Raw genomic sequence first — 25,415 nt, forward strand, 5'->3', positions numbered from 1 at the left:
TCCACCCTCATTACTTAATTAAAAACTACTCTCCCTAAAATTACCAAGAATCTCTAAATTGCCAAATCTTGTGGTATTTTCTCAGTCTTCATTCATCTTGACCCGTCTGCTGTATTTGATGCTGTTAACTAGCTTCCCATCCTGGATCGTCTCTCTCCTCTGGGTTTTCCTGACATTCCTCTATCCTTTCCTTCTCTTTATTTGTATCTCTAGTACATAGTAACTACTTAATAAATGCATGTTGATTGATTGTGAAACCTCAGTCTTTAATAATGAAGAATAAATAGACAGACCAAATCATCTGCTGGTACCCTGGAAATGGAAAAACAATGGAAAGTGATGGCCATGTCGACTCTCCTGCCAAAGTCATGTTAGTCTGACCTCATATAATCTTACCAACTTTAACTTTCCCTATTCTCTAACATATATCCTCTGGTAGGCCCCCCTCCTTATTGATCCTAACATAATTCATGGTCATTCCTGTTTGTTTATATGATGTATTTCTTAAGAAAAGTTCCTCTTCTGGTCTCTTACACAGCCATTTTCACCATAACCTTCACTGAAAAGCAAAAATGATGTCCCATCCTTCACCAGTTTCATAAGCTTTAGTACCCCCCCCACCAAATGCAATAAGAAAATAGCAGGTAGGGAAGTGTTGTTCCAAGTTTCCCTGCTAAAGATATTCATAATAGTATAGTAGAAACAGCTCTGGACAAGGAACCAGAAAACCTGGGTCCTATCCTAGTCCTGCCTGGCACCTGGTAGGTATTTAATGAATTCTCGTGGGCTGACATATCACCTATTTCAGCCTCAGTTTCTCCCTCTAGAAAGGGAGACTTAACTGAGATAAGTGATAGGAAGCTACTTGAAATGATTAAAGAGTCAGGCAAACAAGTGATGATCATTATTATTGTTAAAGAAATACAGCAAAAAAAAAAAGGTCTAATTTCTTCTTTGGATCCTTGCCTAGCATAGAGCTTTTTTCAAAATGCTTTCATCCAGTACATCATAAGGAAGGGTGACATTCAATTTCTGATTTTCCTCCATTGTCTGGCAGATGATTTCATACGCCTTCTTATTTCCTGACCAGGAGCGCCGAGCCACCTGTCAATAAGGGTTTCAAAATGAAGTGGATGGGTGCTTCAATATGAAAAATAAAGAAATCCTCCAACCCCTCATCCATAAACACATTTCGTGTACAAATTCAAAGGCTTGTAACACCTAATTTCTTTGTATGGACACTATGTAAGGAATTTTCAACTAAACAAAGTTGTCCCTAGTGTTGGGTTATGGACCCTGGCCTTGAACTGGAACTGATGAGCAGTAACCAGGAGGTAGACATAGAGGGCTGATAGGGGACTGATGTCCCTGTGCTGGGACCTTTAAGAAAATATGAAGTTCATAGATGCTAATCAGATAATTCTTCCCAATCCTTTAAACTGACCTCCCTTATTAAATATTTGTCTTTCAAGTTTCATCTTACATTTTTATGACCTCATTGCTTCTTCAAGATGTCCTTTCATGTCTACTGTTTTCGTCTGGGAGCAAGGTGTGATTTATCCCTGGTCTTCTGAGTTTTCTAGACTTGGTACATGTTAATAACCATGGAAAAGGAGCATCTGGTTTCCCAGATGAATTTTTCCATAGGACCTGACATATTGATTTAAAATTTCTCTACTTAAATCACTGAGGAAAGTGATGTCTATATTTTTATATTTCCCATATGGCAGGAAGCACAGGTTCAATCATACAGTAAATACCCATTGCTCTCACTGAATGAATGCATAAACGTTTCTCTGATTCTAGTAAAATAAGGGATTATAAAGGGGAGAAAAGAGGATTTTTTAGGTTTTTTTTAGGTTTTTGCAAGGCAATGGGGTTAAGTGGCTTGGCCAAGGCCACACAGTTCGGTAATTATTAAGTGTTCGAGGTCAGATTTGAACTCAGGTACTCCTGATTCCAGGACCAGTGGTCTATCCACTGTGCCACCTAGCTGCCCCGAGGACTTTTCAATATGGAATTTAAAGTCAGAATTTGATCTCACTGCCTAATAACTTTAACCGAATAATATAATCTACCTACAAATATAAGAGGAAAGGTCTGCAGTTTGGTGACTCCAGAACAAAAGATTATATTTCTTAGCATAATTGTGGTAGAAGAATAGACAGAATAAAGTCATGTTTTTGCTTGTCATTGAATTTTAGATTAAAGAATATGTTCTTGATTAGCCATTAGGATGGTGCTGTGATATGGTGATAGGGAAAGTGATATGGCAAAATCTGTGTTTTAGGAAGATTGACCTAGTGGCAGTGTTAAGGACAAACACACACACACAGATGATGATGATGATGATGAGAGAGAGAGAGAGAGAGAGAGAGAGAGAGAGAGAGAGAGAGAGAGAACTGGAAGATAAATGACAAGGCTATATTACCTTTGCCCAAGTTCAAGCCCGAGCTATAAGATGGTGGTCTTGGGAAAGGGGAAAAGGGACAAGAGTGAGAGACATTTTGAAGGAAGAATTTAAGGAACATAATGACTGGACTGGGGGAATAGAGAGGAAAGAGTCAAAATCTGGGAAACCAAGAAAAGATCATTGTGCCCTTGATAGAATTACAAGAACAAGGTCTGTCAATTTGCTTACTCCATTGGACACATCCCAACTGAGCATCATTCTAGCTTTCTTTTCAGCTTCTTCAGTTCCATCCAGCACCAGGCCAAATCCTCCATTTATTACTTCACCCCTGAAAAAGAGCAAATGTTTTTTATGAAATTCACTTATTCATTATTCTCAGAAAACACTTGTGTTTTTCTGCTACATCATCCTCAAGTGGCTTTCTACTTTCTGCCTATCTATTTGAATTCTAGCCATCCTTCCAGACCCATCACAAAGACCACCTCCTCCATCAAGATGGTCAGAAAGTTCACCATTCAGACTGAAATGATCTCAGATTGAAATGCCCTCTTCTGATTTTTTTTTACAGCACCTGTTCATGAGATACACTAGAAAAAGGCAGTGATTATGACATCCGAAGACCTAGGATCCAAATTTGATTTTCATGCTTATTTTTCTGGTTAATTCTGAATGAGTCATTTAATTAACCCTCAGTTCCCTTCTCTAGAAAATGAGCATAACAGTTCTTAATAAGGAATAACTTATTTTATGGGGTTGTGTTGAGGGTAGTATTTTGTAAACTGTATAGCAATATGTAAATGTTAGTTATTTTTATGATCCTATGATCTTATTATGCTATTGTCCTAAACCACAATTCAAATATTTTATTACTTTATTTACTGTTTTTATTCATTAGTATTTTCAATACTTCCCATTTTACTATTTAGTAAGCTATATATTAATATTTACTATTTTCCAAAATCTGTGACTTAGTCTTTCTGATTGATGAAGAGGTGAGTTTAGCCTGCTAGAGAATAGTTTATAAAGCACTGACATTTTATGATCATTACGCCAGTTTTCATATATGGTTAATAAACCTAAAATACATCCACCTGTTGCTTTGCTGATTTTCTTTCAAGGGTAAAACTTTGAGTAAATTCAAATATTAGCAAAGTATTTTTTGCCATAAGAGCAGAAGGACCTTAATGGAAACTCATTGGGAAGGCTGTGATGGATGCAACTAGCTATTAAAATACCCTTATAAAATTATTGGGGAGGGGTTTCCCTCATTCTCTTAGCAAATGACTTTTTTCCCAATGGAAACTGTAGATTTAAAATCTAGAAAAGACCTTAGAGATCATTCATCCCCTTGCTCCATCCCTACTTTATAGATGAGGCTCATATTTATACCCTACATAATGTTGGCAGAGCTAGGACCAGAGGTATCTAGCCCCAGCTACCTATTGAATTTTCATTCCTTTACACTGGAGTGTCACATCATATGCCCTCCATCCAATCATTCCTCAGAACTTTTAGAAATACTTCTTATCTGCACACCTGGGAAATTATGCTGTTTTTAAGTCATAAGACTTAAGAGGCAGGATATCACAAAAGGTCAGGAACATAAAGTAAAAATATCTCCATTTTAGTTATGAGAATGTAGAGATCTACAAAGATAAGATAACTTGTCCAAATTCATACAGACTAGTTTGTAGTAGAGCAAGGGCTAAATTAGGATGTTGAGATTCCTAGTATAATGCCTTTCTATTAAACCTTTCTGCTCGAAAACAGAGATTAAGGGTATCCTAAGTTTAAACTCTGAGGTAAGCAACCTATCATACTTCTTTCTTACCATCCAACTCCACCACCATTGTGTAAAGCCACCCATGTAGCACCTCGGAAAGCATCTCCCACAAAGTTCTGCACTGCCATATCTGAGGAGAAAGAGAACAACAAATTCGATGATGCTTTTCATAAAAAAAAAAACAACATAGCCATCTCTTTTCCAATGGCTAGAATAGTGATAGAAGTAAATGGTTCTCCAGTTGTTATAAGAACTGAATCTGGGAAGACAGATGAACCACCAAGGTCAAGTGAATGACCCGTAATAATATCAAATAATTTACATTTATACAATGTTGTAAATTTTTCAAAGATCTTTCTTTTTGAAAAAAAAAATGGTCTTCAGTTCAATCCACTTCAAATTGACAAACAGTTACCAAGTACCTCCTATATTCTAGGCATACATGAGGAAGATGGCTAATATGAAAATGTGTTTTCCATCACTTCACATGTATAACAAGTTTGCCCTTTCAAGAGGTGGGGAAAGAGCAGGAAAGAAAATTTGGAACTCAAAATTTCTAAAATGAAAGTTTAACTTATTTTAAATGTGGGATATTAACACAATAAAAATGCATTAATTTTTTAAATAAAAAATTAAATAACTGATATGTGGTGCTTCCTATCTTAAATAATTCCTCTTATAGCTAGTGCTGAATTCCCTCTACTTGTGACTTTGATCCCATCCCCTTGTATCTCCTTTAGATGCTTTTAGTCTCTCCCTATCTGCTTTCAGACATGCCCATGTTTCCCCATTCATTGAAACCCCCATTTTATCCTGCCCTGCCCCTAAACAATGATCATCCCTTTCCTCTCTTTTACTCCCAGAAAAATAAACCATCCACATGAAATCTCTCCTCTTCCTTTCCTTTCATTCACCTCTCAATTTCTTGTAATCTTGCTTCCAAATTATCATCTGAAATTACTTACTCAAAGTTAACTATGATCCTTTAACTGCCAGATCTGATAAGTCTTTTCTATTCTCTCCACTTCTTTGAAGCATTTGAGAATCAGCCACTTTCTCCCCAAGGATACAGTATTCTTATTTGGTTTTTGTGACAAAGCTTTCTCCTAGTTTTTCTGTCTGTCTAGCTTCTCCTTCTCAGTTTTCTTTGCTGGTGCATCATTCATATCTCTTCCTTTATGTATAGCTGTACTCCAAAACTTGAGGCCTTTTCTTTCTCCATATTCTCAATGATTTTGATCAGTTCCTATGACAACTCTATGCCAGTGATTTCTAGATCATTATACTCAGCCCTAGTCTGTTTCCTGAGTTCCAATCACACATCTCTAACTTATGACTAGATATTTCCTGTTGAATGTCTTATGAGCATCTCCAATTCAACATGTCTAGAACAGAAGTTGGATTTTTCTCTCAAACCCATCCCTCTTCCTAACTTCTTTATGTTTATTAAGAACATCATAATTGGGGCCGCTAGGTGCTGCAGTGGATAGAGCACCGGCCCTGGAGTCGGGAGTACCTGAGTTCAAATCTGGCCTCAGACACTTATTAATTACCTAGCTGTGTGGCCTTGGGCAAGCCACTTAACCCCATTTGCCTTGCAAAAAAAAAAAAAAAACCCTAAAAAAAAAAAAGAACATCATAATCCTCCCTGGTATTAAGGTACTTAATATTAGGGTCGTCCTTAACTCTTTCCTCTCTAGTCAAAAGAATGAAAATGAGAAAAATTGATGGATTAGATCAAGTGCACATAGCATAGGAATATACTAAAGACTACATTTTTTAAAAATGATTTTATTGATGAATTTTTCTAGCTACATGCAGCAGTAGTTTTCAACAATCTAGGATTTAATTCTTTATTTTTTAGGGTTTTTTTGCAAGGCAAATGGGGTTAAGTGGCTTGCCCAAGGCCACACAGCTAGGTAATTATTAAGTGTCTGAGACCGGATTTGAACCCAGGTACTCCCGACTCCAGGGCCAGTGCTTTATCCACTATGCCACCTAGCCACCCCTACTAAAGACTACATTGAAAGAGCAATTCAGGGTACCTGAAGAGATAGCAAAGGCATCATAGATCTTATTAATAATTATTAATACTGGCAATTGAGAGAAATATCTATGGAACTATTAAAAAAATTCTCTTCCCTCTCCCTCCCACTACATATCATTTGCCAAGTTTTTATCAATTATACCTCTATAGCATCTTTACCATCTTCCTACTCCCAAGTTTACCTCATCCCTCATCAGCTCACTAATTGGGCTCACTGCTTCCAGGGTTTACCCCCATTAATTCATACTCTACATAGCTGCCAAATAGTCTTCCTGGACCATTGGTCTGACCATATTTTTCATAGAGACTTGGCTTTATAATATGGCTAGAAATAAAATACACATCCTAATTTTGGTATTTAAAGTCCTGAAAAATCTGGCTCCAATTTACATTTACAGACACTTCATATTATTTCCCCTTTAAGTATTCCAAATTCCAGACAAACAAGTCCACTTTCTGCACTCTGAAACTAGTATTCTACCTCCTACACTTCACCTTGGATAGCTTGTCCATCACACATGGAATGTGTTTCCTTCCCAATTTTGCTTGTTAGACTCCCTAAGTTCTTTCGACAGTTAGTTTAGGTGTCACCTCCACAGGGAGGTCATAATTGACCTAGATAGTTCTAGATCTATTCTCAAATTAGTTTCCCTTTTCTTAAGTGTTTACTTCTGAAACAATCTTTTTGGAAAGACTTGGATTATCCTGTTATCAATAGCTACCAGGGCCGGGGGGGGGGGGAGTTCCAAATCACTAATAATTAAAGAAATGAGAATCAAAGCAACTCTAAATTTCCATATTATGTTCACTATATTAGTAAGGATAGCAAGAAAGGGGTAATGGCTAGCCACCTCCTGAGGGGAGGAAAACCACCAGAACTGGAAGTCAGGGATTTGGACCTCAGAAAGAATTTTTAAATCACTGGAGAGAGTGAGTGGTGGCAACAGAAGTAGCAGAAAATAAAAGACAATTTCTGGGAAACTGAGTAAGCTATATATGGTTGGAATCGTTTCCTTTCCCTGGATCACTGCTCTGATAATTAACATAGTCCAACAAGGGGCAACTGAATTATACCCACTTGTCAGAGAAACCACTGGAATTTATTCCATTCATTCTCTTCTGTTTTATTTATGCATACAACTGATAGTATGATTCAGAGTTTCTCTGCGAATTTTTCATTTTACTTATCAGTCATTTTAAGCAATGGCTTTCTAGAAAAAGATACAATATTTTTAACTGTGTCTTGAGTTGTTGGGAAAATAGGGGAGAGAATTTATAGATAATTAATTACATTAAATAGATCTGACTGGAAAAATTCCATCTCTAGTAATCAAAAAAAAATTTTAGGAGCTCAGAGTTCTGTGAATTTTACTAATGATCTGTGTGTTTATGCTTTCTAACTATGCAATGAAGAAAAGCCATAGCAACTTGAAAACTTTGCCCTAGTATTAAAAACATACTCTCTTGAACCAATTATGATGACAGATTGGTCTGTATCATATACCTCTTAGGTTTTCTCCAACCTTAGAAGTGAGAGAAGGGAAGAATAGAGGCAATGACCTACAAAGAAGATCATGTCCTAAGCCAGGATGAAGGATGGTCTAATAAAATCAGACTCTGCTTCACAATGGCATCAGCTAGGCAGCCTTTGTTTGTATATCCCTTCTCTAATTAAAATTAAACTTCTTGAGAGCAGAGACTATTTTGTTGTTGTGTCCTCAACACAACAACAGTTGTTAATATAATGTCTATGCACAGTACGTACTTAATTAAGGCTTATTGGCTTTAATTGAACTGTTTCAACACTGCTAAAGGAATTCATGTTTGACAATTTTGCACTCTAAATTTTGGTGCTCTTGGTCAAAGCTCCATTTACCCTGGCCTTAATTATATCTCGGACCCATAGTCACACAGACCCATGCAGCTAGAACTTGAACTTTCACTCCCCACTTTCATTCCATAACTTTTATACCATCTTGTCATGAAGAGATTCAAAGGAGTGTGTCATAGGCTCTAAAAACGGGTCCCCACAATGTTCTGTGCAAATGCAGGCTATTTATATAAGTGTAACTTCCATAAGGACAGCTAAGGATAGTCACTGGATAGAGTGCTGAGCCTAGAATCAGGAAGATTCAGCTTTTTGTCTGCCTCAGTTTCCCCATCTGTACAAATGAGCAGAGAAGGAAAGGGTAAACCACTTCAGTCTCTTTGCCAAGAAAACCCCAAAGAGGGTCACAAAGAGTTGGAAGTGACTATAATGACTATAATAATGAACAATGAAAACAACTATAATAATGAACAACAGCAAAATAACTTCCCAAAGGAGCAATTTTGAATGTGCTGATATTCATTTCAATATAGTTTCATCTTTCTATTTATATTTCCATTGTTTAGCACATAGCAGGAACTTAATAAATGCTTATTTACTGATTGGTAGGTGCATTTGTTTAAAACTTACTTTTTTTAAGTAAATATTTTGAAATTTTCTATTATCCACATATACTTTTCTCATCAATACATCAATTTATCTTCCACTCAGATGACTAGTTTACCTCTGAAGCCACTGAATTGTATTGACACAACCTCATTGACAGATGACAAAAAGATTATACTTGCTCTCCTGGCCAAAGAGAAAGGTCATAAGAATTTTTTTTTGTTTTTTGAATGGCAGTGGGTTTAAGTGACTTGCCCAAGGTCACACAACTAGGTAATTATTGTCTGTGGCTGGATTTGAACTCAGGCCCTCCTGACTGCAGAACCAGTGCTCTGTCCACTGAGCCATCTAGCTGCCCTAGTTGTAAGAATTTTTGAAAAATATCATTTGACTTTTTATGCATCATCATAATAACTTGATTCTTTTGATCAGATAATGTGATTCATTTAACTTTTATCTCACAGGATCTGTGAATGAACAGTTTTTAGATATTATTTTTAAAATATAAAATATATAGAATTTCAGGCTATTGATCTTTCCTGGATGCCTTTCCTCTTTCCATCCAAACTCTGCCCATATCTTAAGATCCAACTCAAATCCTCCCTCCTCCTGACAACTTTATTCATTTCACATCTGCTCTGAGAACCTTCGTTACCCCCTCACCTGCACAGAAAGCAGATCCGTCATAAATGTTGGATGTTTCTCTGAAAGGACTGTCTGTCCCACTGACATCATGATGGTCTCGGCTGAGGACCACAGGGGCCTAGATATTTAAGAACAAACACTCAGCAAGCCTTCTGACCAAAGTCTATGGACAACAGTTTTTCAAATGCTCAGTTGCCATAGAATTCTCTAAATCAATAATAATAACAATGCAAATTAAAACAATAAAATAGTCGGTTAGAGCAGTTATGGGAAGACAGGCACACTAATACACGATGGAACTGTGAATTGATGCAGATATTTTGAAAATAATTTGGAATTATGAAAAAAATCACTAAACTCTTAACATACCTTTCGATCTAGTGATGTCACTACCAGATATATACCCCAAGGGGATCAAAGACAGAAGGAAGGGCCATATGTATGCCAAAATATTCATAGAATATTTGTGATAGCAAAAAACTCAAAACAAGTGAATACCCATCATTTGGAAGTGACTGAATAAATGTAATGGAATGTACCATAAAAATGACAAATAGGAAAAACAGAAAAATTTATATGAACTGAGGCAGAGTGAAGAAAGATGAATCAAGAGAATATCAACAGGGGCAACTAGCTGACCCAGTGGTTAGAGCACCAGCCCTGGAGTCAGGAGGACTTGAGTTCAAGTCTGGCCTCAGACACTTAATAATTACCTAGCTATGTGACCCTGGGCAAGTCACTTAACCCTATTGCCTTGCAAAAAAAAAGGCAAGAATATCAACAATGTTTGTAATGATGCAAATGAAAAGAACATAAAAAAAAGCTGAACTCATTAAAGGCAAAGACCAGTCTAGGATTGAAGAAGAGATATAAAACAAATTTCCTTCTCTTAGTGGAAAGGTGGGTAGATGCTAAATAAATATAAGCTCAAAAATAGTTGATATGGTAGTCAGTTTGACAAAATTCTTTTTCTTCATTTCAAAGGAGGGTTCTTTTAGGATGAATGATAGGAGGATCAAGGGAAAGAAACATTTTTATTAAGAAATTATTGGGGCAGCTAGGTGGTGCAGGGGATAAAGCACCAGCCCTGGAGTCAGGAGTACCTGGGTTCAAATCCGGTCTCAGACACTTAATAATTACCTAGCCGTGTGGCCTTGGGCAAGCCACTTAACCCATTGCCTTGCAAAAATCTAAAAAAAAAAAAGAAAAGAAAAGAAAAGAAAAGAAATTATTCTGTATCAGACATTGTGCTAACTGATTAAGATTTGGCAAGGGATAACTGTGGTGGGTTTTTTTTAAAGCAATATGTTTTCTTAAATTTGTCAACTAGGCTAGCCAAAAATGGAAGGCTGATGAATAGATTGGAATCCATAAGGTATTTCTTTCCCTGAAAAGGGTAACTATAACCTGAGCTACCTGAATTAAGGTAAATCTCTGATGGCTAAGAGAGAAGGAACTGGTCATCCTCCAAGAACTCAATTATCCTTGAAGACTAAAAGACTGTAGGTATTCTGTGTAGAAATTTGTTCAATTTATTCAGTTTATAGGTACAAAATTAGAGTGACCAATTTTCTATTGTTCATTTCTATCTTCTATGGGGTCTCTGTTAGACTTGGTTAATTCTTGGTTTTATTGGACTGATTTTTTCTTTTTTTCTTTTTCTGCCCTATTCTTTGTTACAAAGGATGGCTCTTTGATTCATAGAGGGAAAGACAGATGTGCTCAGAAATTAAGATGACGTAAAAACAAATAATGACCTCAACTTTTAAAAATAAAAATAGCCAAAAATAATTTCAGTCTGCAAGTCTGTCAGACAATCTGTATATATAATGTCTTAAAATAGTTACTTGAAAATATAATTATGGAAAGAGAAATAGTGAATAAAAATTTATGGAGAAAAGAAATCTTAGAGCAGATAAGAAAATGAATCTTTTTGGGGGGGGGCAGGACTTACAAATGTAATTGTTTTGAAGCTAAGAACAACAATACAATTTCTAAACCAAACCAACAAATCCATCTAATGTCAGTAATTTGAAATATTACCATTAGCTGTTCAATGATACATAAAAGACAAAAATTGAACATAGTGAAAACACTATTCATGAAAAGAACTGGCTTTTTATAAATACACACATTCACATATATGTTGGAGAAAAGGCATCATAATATGAAATATATATAAAGCTGACCTTCAAACCAAGAAGAATTTGATTTGATTCCTGTCTCTGACACACACAGGCCATGGGCAAATCATGGGGTAAATAATTTATTACCTCAGTGCCTACACAATTCTCTAAGACTGCAAATTGCAAAGAAGGTACTGACCTATTTCTCCATCTGAGAGTTCCCCAAACAAGAAATCACAGCTACAACATCCTTAGATTAGATGGAGCATTTTTAAAAAAGCAGGCTTGTTGTTGAAGCATAGTCTTTAATGTCTTTTTTTTTTTTGCAAGGCAATGGGGTTGGTTGAGTAACTTGCCCAATGTCACATAACTTGGTAATTAGTGTCTGAGGCTGTATTTGAACTCAGATCCTCCTGACTCCAGGGCCAGTGCCCTATCCACTGTGCCACCTAGCTGCCTCTGTTGAAGCATCCTCAATGCTCATGCTAATACATTTGTAGCCTGACTGATTTCTTTTATTTTGTTGAGTTCAAGAAATAACCTGCTCAATATATAGGTGCTTTTGTGAATGCCTAAAGAAAGAGGTGCTGAACAATGCCTCTATCATTCCCCACTGATGAATTCAGAAGATTGGTTTCTTTACTATAAACACAGATTCAGAGAATCTCAGAGTTGAAAAAGGATTTTGGTAGTTAATAATACCAAGCTTCCATCCATAGAAAGAATCATTCAGCTTCTCAACTTGCACATTTCATAATAATTGTTAACATTTATAATTATATTATTTGATGTAAATATTTAACTATTTTATATTTAACTATAAGATATGTAGTGTTTTAAGACTGGCAAAGAGTTTTACAAATATGATCTCATTCTTTTCTCTCAATAATTCTGGAAAGTAGGTATTATCATTAGCATTATTTTACACATGAGGAAACTGAGGCAAATAGCTATCTGGTGACTTGCTCAGCATCACATAGCTCATAATTTAGCATTTGAAGGGGGATTTGAACTCAGGTGTAACTAACTCCAGGTCCAAGTCTCAATCCATTGCTCTCCCTAGCTGTCTTCTATTAGGAGAGAGCTCCTAATGTTGGATAGCTCTGAATATTAAAAAAGCATTTTCTGCTGTTGAACCAAAATCCATGTGTGTGTGTTTTTAACCCATTGGTCCTTGATGAGCCTTTAACACAGAATTGTTTTACATCTTCCATCTTCCATTTGGCAGTCCTTCTGATGGATGAAGAAAATAATGATGTCACCAAGCTTTCTTTCATTAAAAGTATGTCACTAATAATTCCTTAGAATGTGATCTTGTTCTCAGTGGGACTTACATTTTCAGTGGAGTCAAAGATTTCAACTAATGGAATGAACCTCTAATGATGGAAATTAAAGAGCAGTCAGGGGAGGAAAGAGTTTTTGGGGAGACAGCAGAGAATCATTGACATCACATTATTTTTTTCTATCAATTTATGAGTTATTCAAATATGTAAATAAGCATAAAATATGGAAGACTCTGTGTCTTCCTGGAAGAGAAAGGAATGAGCAAGATGATTTCTTGAGGTATGATGATATCATTTAGGTCTTCAGTTGTAGTTGAGTTGAATACACACACACACACACAAACTAAACATACAGAGTTTGTTGTAGAAACACATGAAATGCAATAGGAGAGTGATTGAGAGAGAATAATACAAGATAGGGAAGAATCATAAGCAAAACAAATTTCCTGATCATGAAGGTAGAGTTAAAGGGGGACTCAGTGGAACAAAAGAAGTTAACATGATTTAGATTTCCTCCTAGGCAATTGGGGAATGACTGAATAAATGATTGTATATAGATGTAATGGAATACTATTGCATTGTAAGAAATAACAAAAGAAACAATTTTAAAGAATCCCTGGTAGGATGAAGTAATGCAGGGTAAAGTGAGAATAACCAGAAGGATAATTTATACATGGGCATTAGAAAGAAAAACTTTAAAACTTAAAAAAAAAATTTAAAACTTCTCAATAAAGCAATGACTAACTGTGTTTCCAGAGAAAGATAACAAAACAGGTTACCTATTTCCCAACAGAGGGGACGTCAGAGAGAGCATCAAGTGACAGACATTTTTTGGACATGTCCACTATATAGATTTGTTTTGCTTTTTATGCTTATTTATTACAAGATTGTTTTTCCTTTTCTTTCTCCAACTTAATTGGAGATGCTAGGACCTCAAAAAGAAAGGCATGGAAATGGTTTTTAAATGCATAGAAGGAAGTCAGGAAGACCTGAGTTCAAATCCAACTTCAAACACTTACTAGTTGTGTGACCCTAGGCAATTGCCTCCAAAGAAAGAAAGAAAATGAACAGACGACAACAGAAGAGAATTCAGGAGAAAGTATAGCCAAGCAATATAATTTTGGAAATAATGTGTGGAATTTAGTGCAAACTTTTAAAAAAGATTCACAGTTTCATATAGAATTCTGTTTTTGTATTCTGTATTCATACAAAAATGGAAATGCTCTTTTTTGTGAGGGGAGGGTGTTTCAGGTCAGAATAAAAAAAGAAAATAAATTTTGGATGATTGATATTATGCAGCAAGTCTTATGAGGTCTGCATCATTGATTTCTCTTGGTTAGAGGAGTGGTTTCTTGGGAAAGGCCAGGACCTCAGAATTCTCCTGATTCCCTACCATTATTCTTTCATCTTGAACTCCCCCTCACCTTGATCTTTCCTTGAGCAATGCCTTGATTAATAGCTACAGCAATGGCCACACGACCCTTCTGATCAGAGTACAGAATCCGAGCCTGGGAGCCTACAACCTAAAAGATAAGAAGCACAGGTCAGTGAGGATGATTGAAATCCACTGTTTATCACTAAACTTTGCAAAACAAAGAGTTTTTCTCCAGGAAAGACAAATCACCTTTGTAGATAGAGTTCCATTTCTACTTGTAATATACTAAAGGAGAGAAAAAGGGATAGAAATGGTGGAGGTGGGCAGAAATACTGTTTTTCCTCTTTGTAAATGGGAAAATTGCGGTATAGACATCATCTAGGATATGCTAATTATCTTTCCATGTGCTTATGATTTATGAGAGGCAACACAACAGAAAGAGTGAACCAAGAAGATTCAAGTTCAAGTTCCACCAGTGACACATAATGGCCATGTAATTTTGAGCAAATCATTTAGCCTCTCAATATTCTACATAATTGCAGCAAAATTAATGACTTGTATTGGAAGAGTGGGTTTTCTTTCTTTTGTTTTTTGAATTTTACAATTTTCCCCCCAATCTTGCTTTCTTCCCTCCACCCCCTACAAAAGGCTGTCTGATAGTCTTTACATTGTTTCCATGATATACATTGATCAAAATTGAATGTGTTGAGAAATCATATCCTTAAGGAAAAAATAAAATATAAGAAATAGCAAAATTACATTATAAGATACCTTTTATTTAAAAAAAATAGAGGTAATAGTCTTTGGTCTTTGTTTAAACTCCACAATTCTTTCTCTGGATACAGATGGTATTCTCCATCACAGATATCCTAAAATTGTCCCTGATTATTGCACTGATGGAATGAACATGTCCATCAAGGTCGATCATCACCCCCATATTGCTGTTAGGCTGTACAGTGTTTTTCTGGTTCTGCTCATCTCACTCAGCATCAGTTCATGCAAATCCTTCCAGGCTTCTCTGAATTCCCATCCCTCCTGGTTTCTAATAGAACAATAGTGTTCCATAACATACATATGCCGCAATTTGTTCAGCCATTCCCCAATTGATGGACATTCACTCGATTTCCAATTCTTTGCCATCACAAACTGAATAAATTATTGTATATTAATGTAATGGAATACTATTGCATTGTAAGAAATAACAAAAGAAAAAATTTTAAAGAATCCCTGGTAGGATGAATTACTGCAGGGTAAAGTGAGAATAACCAGAAGGATAATTTATATATGAGCATTATAAAGAAAAACTTTTAAACTTAAAAAAACAATTTTTGAATTTTATGAATATTTTTGTACAAGTGATGTTTTTAGTCTTTTTCACAAAGAGAGGGTTTTCTTATCTAGAAGTTCCTATATCAGTGAAGTCACTTGTCCAATCATTGTCTGTCCCTCTGTAAAGAGCTGTTCCTAATTCACCAAAAAATTAGGGAGGCTTTTTTGGGGGAAGAGTGGGGAACATCTGTGCCATTATATTTTCTTGTGCTAAGACTCAGGTTTGAATTTTGTTTCTAGAAGAATTGGGATGGCATCCTGCATTGACTATTTTCCTACGATGGGAGATCTATTTTAAATTCACAAAATCATAAAATCTCAGAGGTGGAAGGGACCCAACAAACGATCCTCTCTATAACATTATCCAACAAATGCTCATCCAGACGGCTCTTGAAGACCTCTAATAAGAGGGAGCTCACTACCAGGCTGCCACTTCTGCTTTTAGATTCCCTTCATTGTTGGAAAGATTTTTTTTTATCTATCAAACCCGACTCTACTTCTCTATAACCACTACCCATTTCTTCTTTCTCCTGCTCCTGTAACCCAATAGAACATGTTAAATCTCATTTTTGTAGAACAACCTTTCAAATATTTCAAGACATCTCTAAATGTCATCTCTAAATCTCCCCCCTGCCCCCGGTCCTTCTTTTCTTTAATCGAGACGTTATTTGCGTTTGGAAACAGTATTATCTATAGCAATGCAACTCGTTTGATCCTCACCACATAAATAGGATAACTAGTCCCAAGGACTATGCCAAAATTCTGGCAGATAGATGCTATCATTATGTCCATTTCATAGATGAGAGAAGCAGACAGAGATTAAATGACTTGTTCAGGGTCATAAAGCTGGTTGAGTGCCCAAGATTCTTCCATTACATATAGATGCCTGTTAAGGGTTTTTAAATTTTTTTGTGTGTTGTAGACCCCTTTGATAGTCTGGTGAATTCTATGGACTCATTCTCATGATAATTTAAATTGCAAAAATTACAAGAAATAGGATTACAAAAGAATTCAGTTATATTAAAATAGTTATCAAAACATTTTTAAAAAACAAGTTCACAACCCCAGATCAAGAAATCTTTTGATTTAATCTGGTTTTGCCCTACTCACATCTCCTCTTCCTACCACTACCCTCTTCTTTTTGTCCTTCTCCTATGGGGTAGCTCTCCCTACTCTCCCACTAGCTAGATCTTCTATCCTACACTAGAAATGTCTAGTTCTGGGGCTGAGTGGTGTCTCCTTGCAAAGGACTTCTCTACTAAATACCTAAACTAACCTTTAATCCCTGACCTTTGAGGAACCTGTCTGTGAGCTTCCCTGAAGCATGGAACCCAGTGTGTGATCCTGGCCAAATCCTGGGAGCCTCTCTGAAGATGATTGTGGATTCCTTTCCTGCTATGCCCTGAAGACCAATGTGTCTGAGGTTCCTTGGGGAGATCCCTGATTGTGCTCTCCAGTCCTTTCCCAGTCCAGCTTTGGGGATGTCAGTCCTGGTCCTGATATGAAGGGTTCAAGACCATAATCACTTTCCTTTCTTGCCCTTATATCTTCCTCCTTGACACCTTAAGTATCTTCAGTTGTCATCTAAGTTTCCTTTAAATAGTAGATCAGGGGTGGCTAGGTGGCACAGTGGATAGAGCACTGGCCCTGGAGTCCAGAGTACCTGAGTTCAAATCTGGCTTCAGACACTTAATAATTTCCTAGCTGTATGGCTTTGGGCAAGCCACTTAACCCCATTGCCTTTCAAAAACTAAAAAACTAAAAGAATAAAATAAATAAATGGTAGATCAAAAGCACCATTGCTTTTAGCATTGATTGATATATTTCTATGCTTCTATGTTATTGATATATTTATCTTTTGCAATGTTCTTTTAATCCAACAATGCACTTTAGTAATTCCATTAGCTTTTGGGGTTGCCTTAGCACATTGAAGATTCAAAGGAAACTTTCATTAAAACCTTCCCATCTCTTTGATTTCTTTCATAAGAATTATCTGGACATGCCTCCCATGTTATATACTTGCAAAAAAAATGATTTTGGAACCCACATTTTTATAATTATCTCTATTAGATTTCATTTTGCTAAGTTTACCCAATACTCTGCTCTGTCTAGATATTTTTGGATTTTGACTTTGTCACTTCCTATTCTTTCCAGATTTTTGTCATCTCCAAATTCAGTAAGTATGCTCTCACTAACCTTATCCAAGACTTTAATAAAAAACCTAAAACAGGGGCAGCTAGGTGGCGCAGTGGATAGAGCACCGGCCCTGAAGTCAGGAGTACCTGAGTTCAAATCTGACCTCAGACACTTAATAATAATTTCCTAGCTGTGTGGCCTTGGGCAAGCCACTTAACCCCATTTGCCTTGCAAAAACTAAAACAAAAACAAAAACAAACAAAAAACCCCCCCTAAAACAGTAAAAGGCTAATGACAGATTGCTACTACAGTATATTAGAGACCTCCCTCTAAATTGACATTGGCATGTTCTCTGAGACTAGTTATGCAAGCAGTTTTGTAGGCACCTAAGTATGCCATCCTCTAATCCACATCTACTCATCTTGTCCACAAGACTAGAATGAGGGATTTTGCCAAATGATTTGTTTAATTCAGGACAAATTGTATCTATAACATTCTTCTGAAATACCAATCGTTTGCTTGTGTTGGGGGGGGGGGGGTGTTTTAGTTTGGTTTTACCCAAGGAAGATGGAACTTTCATTTCACTGTAAAGGTAATTCTTTGGGTCAAAACTCCTTCCACTGATGTCAACCAGCAATTTGTCTATAACTTTTAATTTTAGAGAGTTTCCTGGGGACACTGAGCAATTAGGTAACATCTCCATAGTCACTGAGCCAGTATGCTTTTGTCTTCTAAGACTGATCCTTCCCACAATACCATACTGCTTTTCACTTATCTAGTTACCATGTCAACAGAGAAAATGAATATAGCATGGGATATTCTGGCTGACCTTGCTTCCCTTTCAGATGGGTGGTGCAGGAGACAGAATTCTGAACCTGAAGTCAAGAAAGGCTGAGTTCAAATGTGATCTCAGACACTTATTAGATGTGTGACCTTGAGCAAATCAATTTAATCTCTGTCTGCCTCAGTTTCCTCAACTGTAAATTTGGGGTGATAACAGTACCTACTTCACAGGGTTGCTGTAAGGATCAAATGAGATAATATTTGTTAAATATAATACATACTAGGTGTTATTAAATATTTATTCCTTTTCCTAGGTATTGACAAATTCTCCTTTTAATAATGCATTCTAAAATTTAGCCAAGAATCTAAATTAAGCCCATCGCCCTAATATTTGCAGACTCTGCTCTTTTACTAAAAAAAAAAGTTAGACCAAGTTTAGACCTTCTCTAATCCTGTGGGATTTCTCTTACCCTACAAACAACCCCCTTCAAGATTAACTATTACTTTTACAAGTTCTTTCAGAGAGCCAGTCAGACTTGAACTTAACAAAGGTAGCTAAGGTACTCTCTTAGTAGCCTTTTACTTATCTTGGGTCTCACCTGCCCTTTAACCATTTTTATTCAGTCCCTTTAATTTCAAAGATTATTCTACTTGAGATAGAAAACAAAAGCAAAAAAGAGGATTTTAGTGTTTCTTCCTTCTCTCTCCCTGTCATTCATTATCTTTAAACTATCCATATAGTGAACTAGCCAGCTAAATCAATGATCCAGTAATCTTTTCTATAATCATTTTATGGCCTTTCTTTGCTCCCCCCCCACCCCTTAAGCAACAAAATCTCTTTGAATATCACTTCATTTTAAGTTTTGACATTCCTAGTTCTGCCCTTCCAGAACCATGTCACATTTTTAGATTTATTCTTCATTACCTGCTCTTGCTTTCAACTTTGAGCCATGTCTTTGAAAATGAAAGTTGATGGATGGATTCCCTATTGCAGTTTCCTTATGCTGTTTCCTCATTTCTTCATCATTGGAATTGTCTTGGTTTCAGTCTATAGGATTGTTTCTTGTAGTTTCCTATCCCTCTTGAACTGTCTCCCTCTGCACAATTTTTGACCTTGGGATTCTATTTGTGTCTTCTCTGAACCTTTCTTGTTATACTCTGCTACTATTTGAGGAACGTGCCCAATTATACTTGGCTGTTTCTTAACTCTTTTATAATTAATCCTTTCATGGAATGATTAATTATTCCCCAAGGTTCCCATTGTTTCATCAACAATTAATTCTTCCTTGATAAGAATTAACTACACATTAGCATTTCCACTTATTGCTTTACCTTTTAAAGGATAAAATCATCAGGGCAAGTCAATAATTTATTAGTTGCTCTGCTTTTGGCCTAGAAACTTCCAGCAGGTGTCTCTCATATCTACTATATTATCTCTTCATGCCAACTTTTGGTTTGTTTTCTTAATAGCTCAAATATTTCCTCCTATCCAGATGGCCATTAAAACATGTCCCTGGTAATATCATTCCTGTTTCTCTTCTTTTCAATAGTCACCCAGATATTAAATGCTTTGCTTCCTTAACCTGATCCTTGGATTTTATCACATGAATATGTCTTCTTAATGTATAATATAGAACCATTCCCCTGCCCCTTTAATTTGAATGTGGGCAAGTCATTTAACCTTGTTTGCCTCAGTTTCCTCATCTGTAAAATGACCTGGAGAAGAAAAGGCAAATCACTCCAGAATCTTTGTAAGAAAATTCCAAATAACATCACAAGTAGACTATGACTGAAAAATGACCGAACACCTAACACCAACAAAAATGCTCTTCTTGGACTATTTTCCAGATACAAGATCCATGCCAACAAGTCTCAGTGATATTGGTGGGGTCAAAATAGTTCATTTTCATTAGTTTTTCTACTCCATCTTTTTTTTACTTGTACTTTATGTATTTATCTATAAGTATTTAAAACTATGAGTTTTATTGTTGGCTTCCTTATTTCATTTTTACCCAGGAATCCTGAACACATCTACTGCTATTATTTTTCCTGATATAGTAACTGCTACTATCTATAGAATCTAAATAGAAAGAAATAGAAGTAGTTTTTTTTCTTTCCCCTTCTCTTTTCAGTTTAAAGTCTTCTTGATGAGATTTGAAATACTCCAAGCAAAAATATTTTAATGTCTTTATTAAATATCCTTTATCCCTGACCAAGAGCTCATTATTATTTCTATATTTAAGGCATGGTCTAGAAATCCAGATTCTAGTCTCACTACCAACTTCTTAACCAACTGCTCACCTCCCAAATTTGCTCTTTTCTTCCAAATCTCCTGTTTTCCATCTGCAGCAATGAGGAAAACACCCACTGTGCCCTTTACATCTTTGGTTTCTTGCTTAAAATTAAATAAATACTTTATGAATCTGTTTGCCTTCTAAGCCTCCCTAAGAGCTATAGCTCCTGTTTCAAAGATAGTGTGGTGAAACGGGGGAGGATGGTTGATTAGAATCATATTGAATCAGGAACACCCTGTAGCTGGGCCTCAGGCTAGGAAGTCTCCAACCTTTATAAAAGGCCTTTGGTCTGGATGACCACTTGGGAGAGATGTCATTGTGCCACTTCTCAATTTGGTACCTTTTTGTACTGATTGACTCTGACATGCCTTCCAACTGGGATTGTGTGAGGGCAGTAAGGAATCCATCCGACCTTGTTTGCAGCCCTTAAATTACCATTATTTTTTTTCTATCATCCACTTACTAGCTTGTGTTTTCCAGCTTCCCGGATCCAGCGGATATTATCTGTATATTGCTGCTTCACAGAGTCTTTCACTATAACAAGAAAGGATAAAAAAGAAACATCATAAAGAATGTGGAGTCCATATTGTCCTCATTTGGTCCAATGAGGCATCTGAGATTCAGTGGTTAAATTCTTGGCTTTGGAATAAGGATGATCTGAGTTCAAATCTTGTCTCCAACATTTACTAGCTGTGTGATCCTGGACAAGTCATTTTAACTCTGCCCTCTGTAAAATTGGATTAACAATAGCATCTCCCAAGGTTGTTGTGAAGGTCAAATGAAATACCATATGCAAAGCACTTTTTAAAACCTAGCAGCAGGGCTGCTAGGTGGTGCAATGGATAGAGCACCAGCCCTGAGTCAGGGGATCTGAGTGAAGATCCAGCTTCAGATACTTAATCATGCCTAGCTGTGTGACCTTGGGCAAGTCACTTAGTCCCCATTGCCTTAAATAAATAAAAAAAAAATTTAAGTGCTATATAAATGCTGGGTTACTAGCAGGTACAGTGGCTAGAGCACCAAGCCTGGAGTCAGGAAGAGTACGTTCTTCCTAAGTTCAAATAGGACCTCAGACACATCCTAGCTGTGTTACCTGGGCAAGTCATTTTACCCAGTTTGCTTCAGTTTCCTTATCTATAAAACAAACTGGAGAAGGAATAGCAAACCACTCTAGTATCTTTGCCAAAAAAACCAAAAAGCAAAATGAAGAGCTGAATGCAACTGAAAAATGACTGAACAACAACAATGTAAATTCTAGCTATTTTTTTTAAATTCCCTAGCTCCATGTGCTATGCAAAATGCTTATTCTTGCTTCTCAACATCTTCATGGTTCCTTTTTCTACATTTCATTTGCTAATTAGCAATGGCCCAGATCCAGAACCTGCCCGTTCTTTTCTATCCCTCCCCCAAACCCTAAGAAAGCTGTTTGTGGTATTTATGCCTCTTTCTTACTTCCAAGGTCCTTATTGTAAGGACAGAGATCATATTGAAGCTTCATCAGTACTTGTTCCCCCTCCCTGTACCTCCACTTCACTTAGGGTGATGATTCCCCCTTCCCAGACACTTTAAGAACAGTAGACTTGGAAGTAACAGAATGAACTTATATATAAAGGCTGAAAGAGACCTGAGAGCTGATTTGGTCCAATTCCCAATGGGGAGCAGAGAAGTGAGGGACAGATATGTCCACTTTGCAAATGGCCCTAGAGGCTGTGATGTAGATCATTCATTCAGCCTCACTGTCCCCCTGTGCACAACGAAGAGTTGAGTTTGATGAGCTTTCAGGTCCTCCCAGCTCTAAGATTCCATGTTTTGGGGTCCCTTCCAGATTTACCATTTTGGGCACTAAGACATAGAATCCTGGTCAGTAGAGCGACTGGTATGATCCTTGTATAGATGCTTCTATGGATATCTCATCTTTCTTGATGGATTAGAGGCTCCTTCAGAACCAGAACTGATTCATTTTTGTCTCTATATCATCAATGCCTACCACGATATCTGATTAGATACCATAGGTATCTAATAAATGCTTGGTGATTGATCATTAAGATCCCTAGCATTCTGCACTCTAAGCTACCCTTGCATTTCTAACGTTTTATTTTCTTGAGGCTTCTCCTGAACTCTGAGGTAGTTTTTCCCCTTTGGGCCTCTTCCATTTCTAACATCTTATTTTCTAATGTCTCTTCTAGCTTTGAAATTCTCCATTTTTCCATTTTATAAATGAGAGAGAAATCTAGATTGCCCTCAGTAAGTGACATTACCTCCACGTTTGATAGCCTCCTCCAGAACAGATGTAGCCAGTAGGTCTGTGGTCACTAGGTCCTGGGGATCCCCGGATGTACAAACCCAGCGGAAAGGTCCAAAGCCCAGAGAAAATATGTCCCTGGGAAATGCAAAATGCTTCACTTGGGAGGCATACTTCACGTTCCTGCCTTATTTGTCCTGACTTCTGGCAGTGCTTTCCTTTCATTAGTCTTGCACAAAGAATCCAAAGCATCCCCAACAAATTAATCTGTGCAGAAAGGATTCTAAGTGGTTATGTGAAAATTCTCAAAAATGTTTGCACCCAGAAAAATAGCAAAAACAAAACCAAACCCACAAAAAAAGCATAGACCACAATGCAGAATGGTAGAGGACTGTGCAGTCTGGGGGAAGATTCACACAGAAGCATTTTGAAAAAGGAGGGTCAAGACTGTATTTGGACTAAATACTCCTGATTTTGAGTCTCCACTCTGTGTGTGACTATGAGCAATTTCCTTCCCATCTCTAGATTTGTGTCCTCAATCATAAAATGTGAAGCTTAAATAAGGTAAGCTCTAAAGTTCCTCCCAGCTCTGAATCTTATGATGCAGAGGTTCTAATCCTAAGAGTACCTGAGGCAGTAAGATAAAAAATAAAAAATATATCTGAGGGATGTGCTTTCTAAATACTAGAAGCTGTGTCTAATAGAGGAAAGAGCAACTGGTATTGGGAAGAGGGAGAATTGACTCCCAGGCCTGACATGATATGACCACCATGCCGAGGTATGGCATGTCATAAATCCTCTCACCTCAAGTTTCTTCTTCCAAAAAATGAAAATAACAATATTTGGCTGAACTGAGGGTGAATCGAGAGATTATTTATATACTTGGAAAGTCATAAAGTAGTATATAGATGCAAAAGTTTATAATGTGTATTCTCATATCATTATCATTTCCACCAATGTCAGTCATTTGCATCAATGTCAGTCAATATATGTCTAGTTCATCTACCTTGGGAAGGGAAATGGGAAGACAATTTACCTTTAAAAAAAGAAGATAGGAATCAGAGATAGTAAAGGACTGATTTTTTTATGTGCATACACACACAAATAATGTATGTTTATATACATATGTTCATACATAATGTATATATTATATGTGTATGTACATACGTAATATGTTTTATATAATAAATAAGTATACATAATATACATAATTTATATATTATGTATGTATGTGCATACAAACGTGTGTGTGTTCTAAATAATTTTTTTTTTGCTTCTCACTTTTCTGTCTTCCTGGAGTCCCCTTTCTTTTTAAAGTCATAGTAGACTAGTTCTCCAAAGATCAAACTCAAGTTCTGGTTCTGCCATTAACAAACTGTGAGTTGAGAAAAGTTCATTTGATCTCCCTGAACTTGTTTCTTTCTATTAAATGAAGGGGTCAGAATAGATTAACACTAGATTCCTCCCAATTCAAAATTCTATGATTCTTCCATTATATCTTTGCTATGTATTCCTTTTCCATTTTTCACTGTTATCACCCAAATTTAGCCCCAGTAAGACTTTGATCCATGAATATTTCTTGAGAAAGTCCAAAGATAGGTATATCTTGTCTTCTTTTCTGGATTTTTCTGGCAGATTAATCTTTTTTGAAATTTTCTCTATTTCCCATACTTTTCCAAGGATAGAGTCCAAATCCCTTTTTCTAACTTTTTAAGATCATCCTAAAATTCCTTTCTAGATTTATCAACTTCTAAGCCCCAACATAAACTCTAGCCAGATTCTTCACTGATTCTTAAACATTCTGCAATCATCCCCACCTAGGTGCTTGGCAATACATAGTGGATGCTTAGGGAAATTCATTAGCTCCCCAAATAAGGTGGTCTGCCCTAAAGAGCAGGTTCCTTCTAGGTATTCCATGGAAATGGAAGAGGCTGCTTCTGCCCATTCTCTCTTACCCCATTATGTGTTGGACATAGGATGGATAGCGGAATTCTGTTTTATTGCCTCCCTTTTTCATCACATCAGCCCCTGCAGGTGGATCACAAAAACATTGCAGAGAGGGTCAAACCAAGAGCAAGAAGTGTACCCCCAATGAAAAAGATTCATCCTCTGATGTGTTCATCTCATTTTATTCACCAGCGAAGTACAGATGGCCTTAACTCCTTTCCCCCTTTCTAAGACAATTAAGCACTAACTATAGTTAACAGAAAGACAAAAGCCTACCTTCAAAGAGCTTCCATTCTAAAGGAAGAAGACAATGTATAAAGATAATACAAAAAGTGAAGGTAAAGTGGGGATAATAGAACTATTCTTCAGCTTACAACTGTCCTTTCTTGCTCATATATCTGAGTCCCTGACTTCTGGTTCAGGGTCTGGCCATCACACCATATTTCCATTACCCTTGTATAGAAATCTAGCTTCAAAGAAGTCTTTCTTGCTGTTGTTTTGAGAAATTGAGTGAATGAAAAACCATTTATTAAGCACTTGCTATGTATAGCGCAGTATTATTAATCACTGGAGATGAT

At 36.7% G+C, this 25,415-nt stretch overlaps 1 protein-coding gene across 1 annotated transcript in view; it reads right to left on the reverse strand.

Moving 5' to 3' along the window:
* UROC1 (urocanate hydratase 1) overlaps positions 1 to 25,415 on the reverse strand; it is a 47,350-nt gene continuing 21,935 nt past the window's right edge. Inside the window, exons 13-20 of the mRNA XM_074198458.1 lie at positions 24,846 to 24,918; positions 22,907 to 23,028; positions 21,112 to 21,182; positions 14,156 to 14,254; positions 9,341 to 9,440; positions 4,245 to 4,326; positions 2,642 to 2,741; positions 1 to 1,104 (exon numbers count right to left, since the gene is read on the reverse strand). Coding sequence (XP_074054559.1) covers positions 967 to 1,104; positions 2,642 to 2,741; positions 4,245 to 4,326; positions 9,341 to 9,440; positions 14,156 to 14,254; positions 21,112 to 21,182; positions 22,907 to 23,028; positions 24,846 to 24,918 — 785 coding nt within the window. The 3' untranslated portion in view covers positions 1 to 966. The remainder of the gene's footprint in view (positions 1,105 to 2,641; positions 2,742 to 4,244; positions 4,327 to 9,340; positions 9,441 to 14,155; positions 14,255 to 21,111; positions 21,183 to 22,906; positions 23,029 to 24,845; positions 24,919 to 25,415) is intronic.

The sequence above is a fragment of the Macrotis lagotis genome, chromosome 8, assembly GCF_037893015.1.
Source record: "Macrotis lagotis isolate mMagLag1 chromosome 8, bilby.v1.9.chrom.fasta, whole genome shotgun sequence".
Taxonomy (NCBI): domain Eukaryota; kingdom Metazoa; phylum Chordata; class Mammalia; order Peramelemorphia; family Peramelidae; genus Macrotis; species Macrotis lagotis.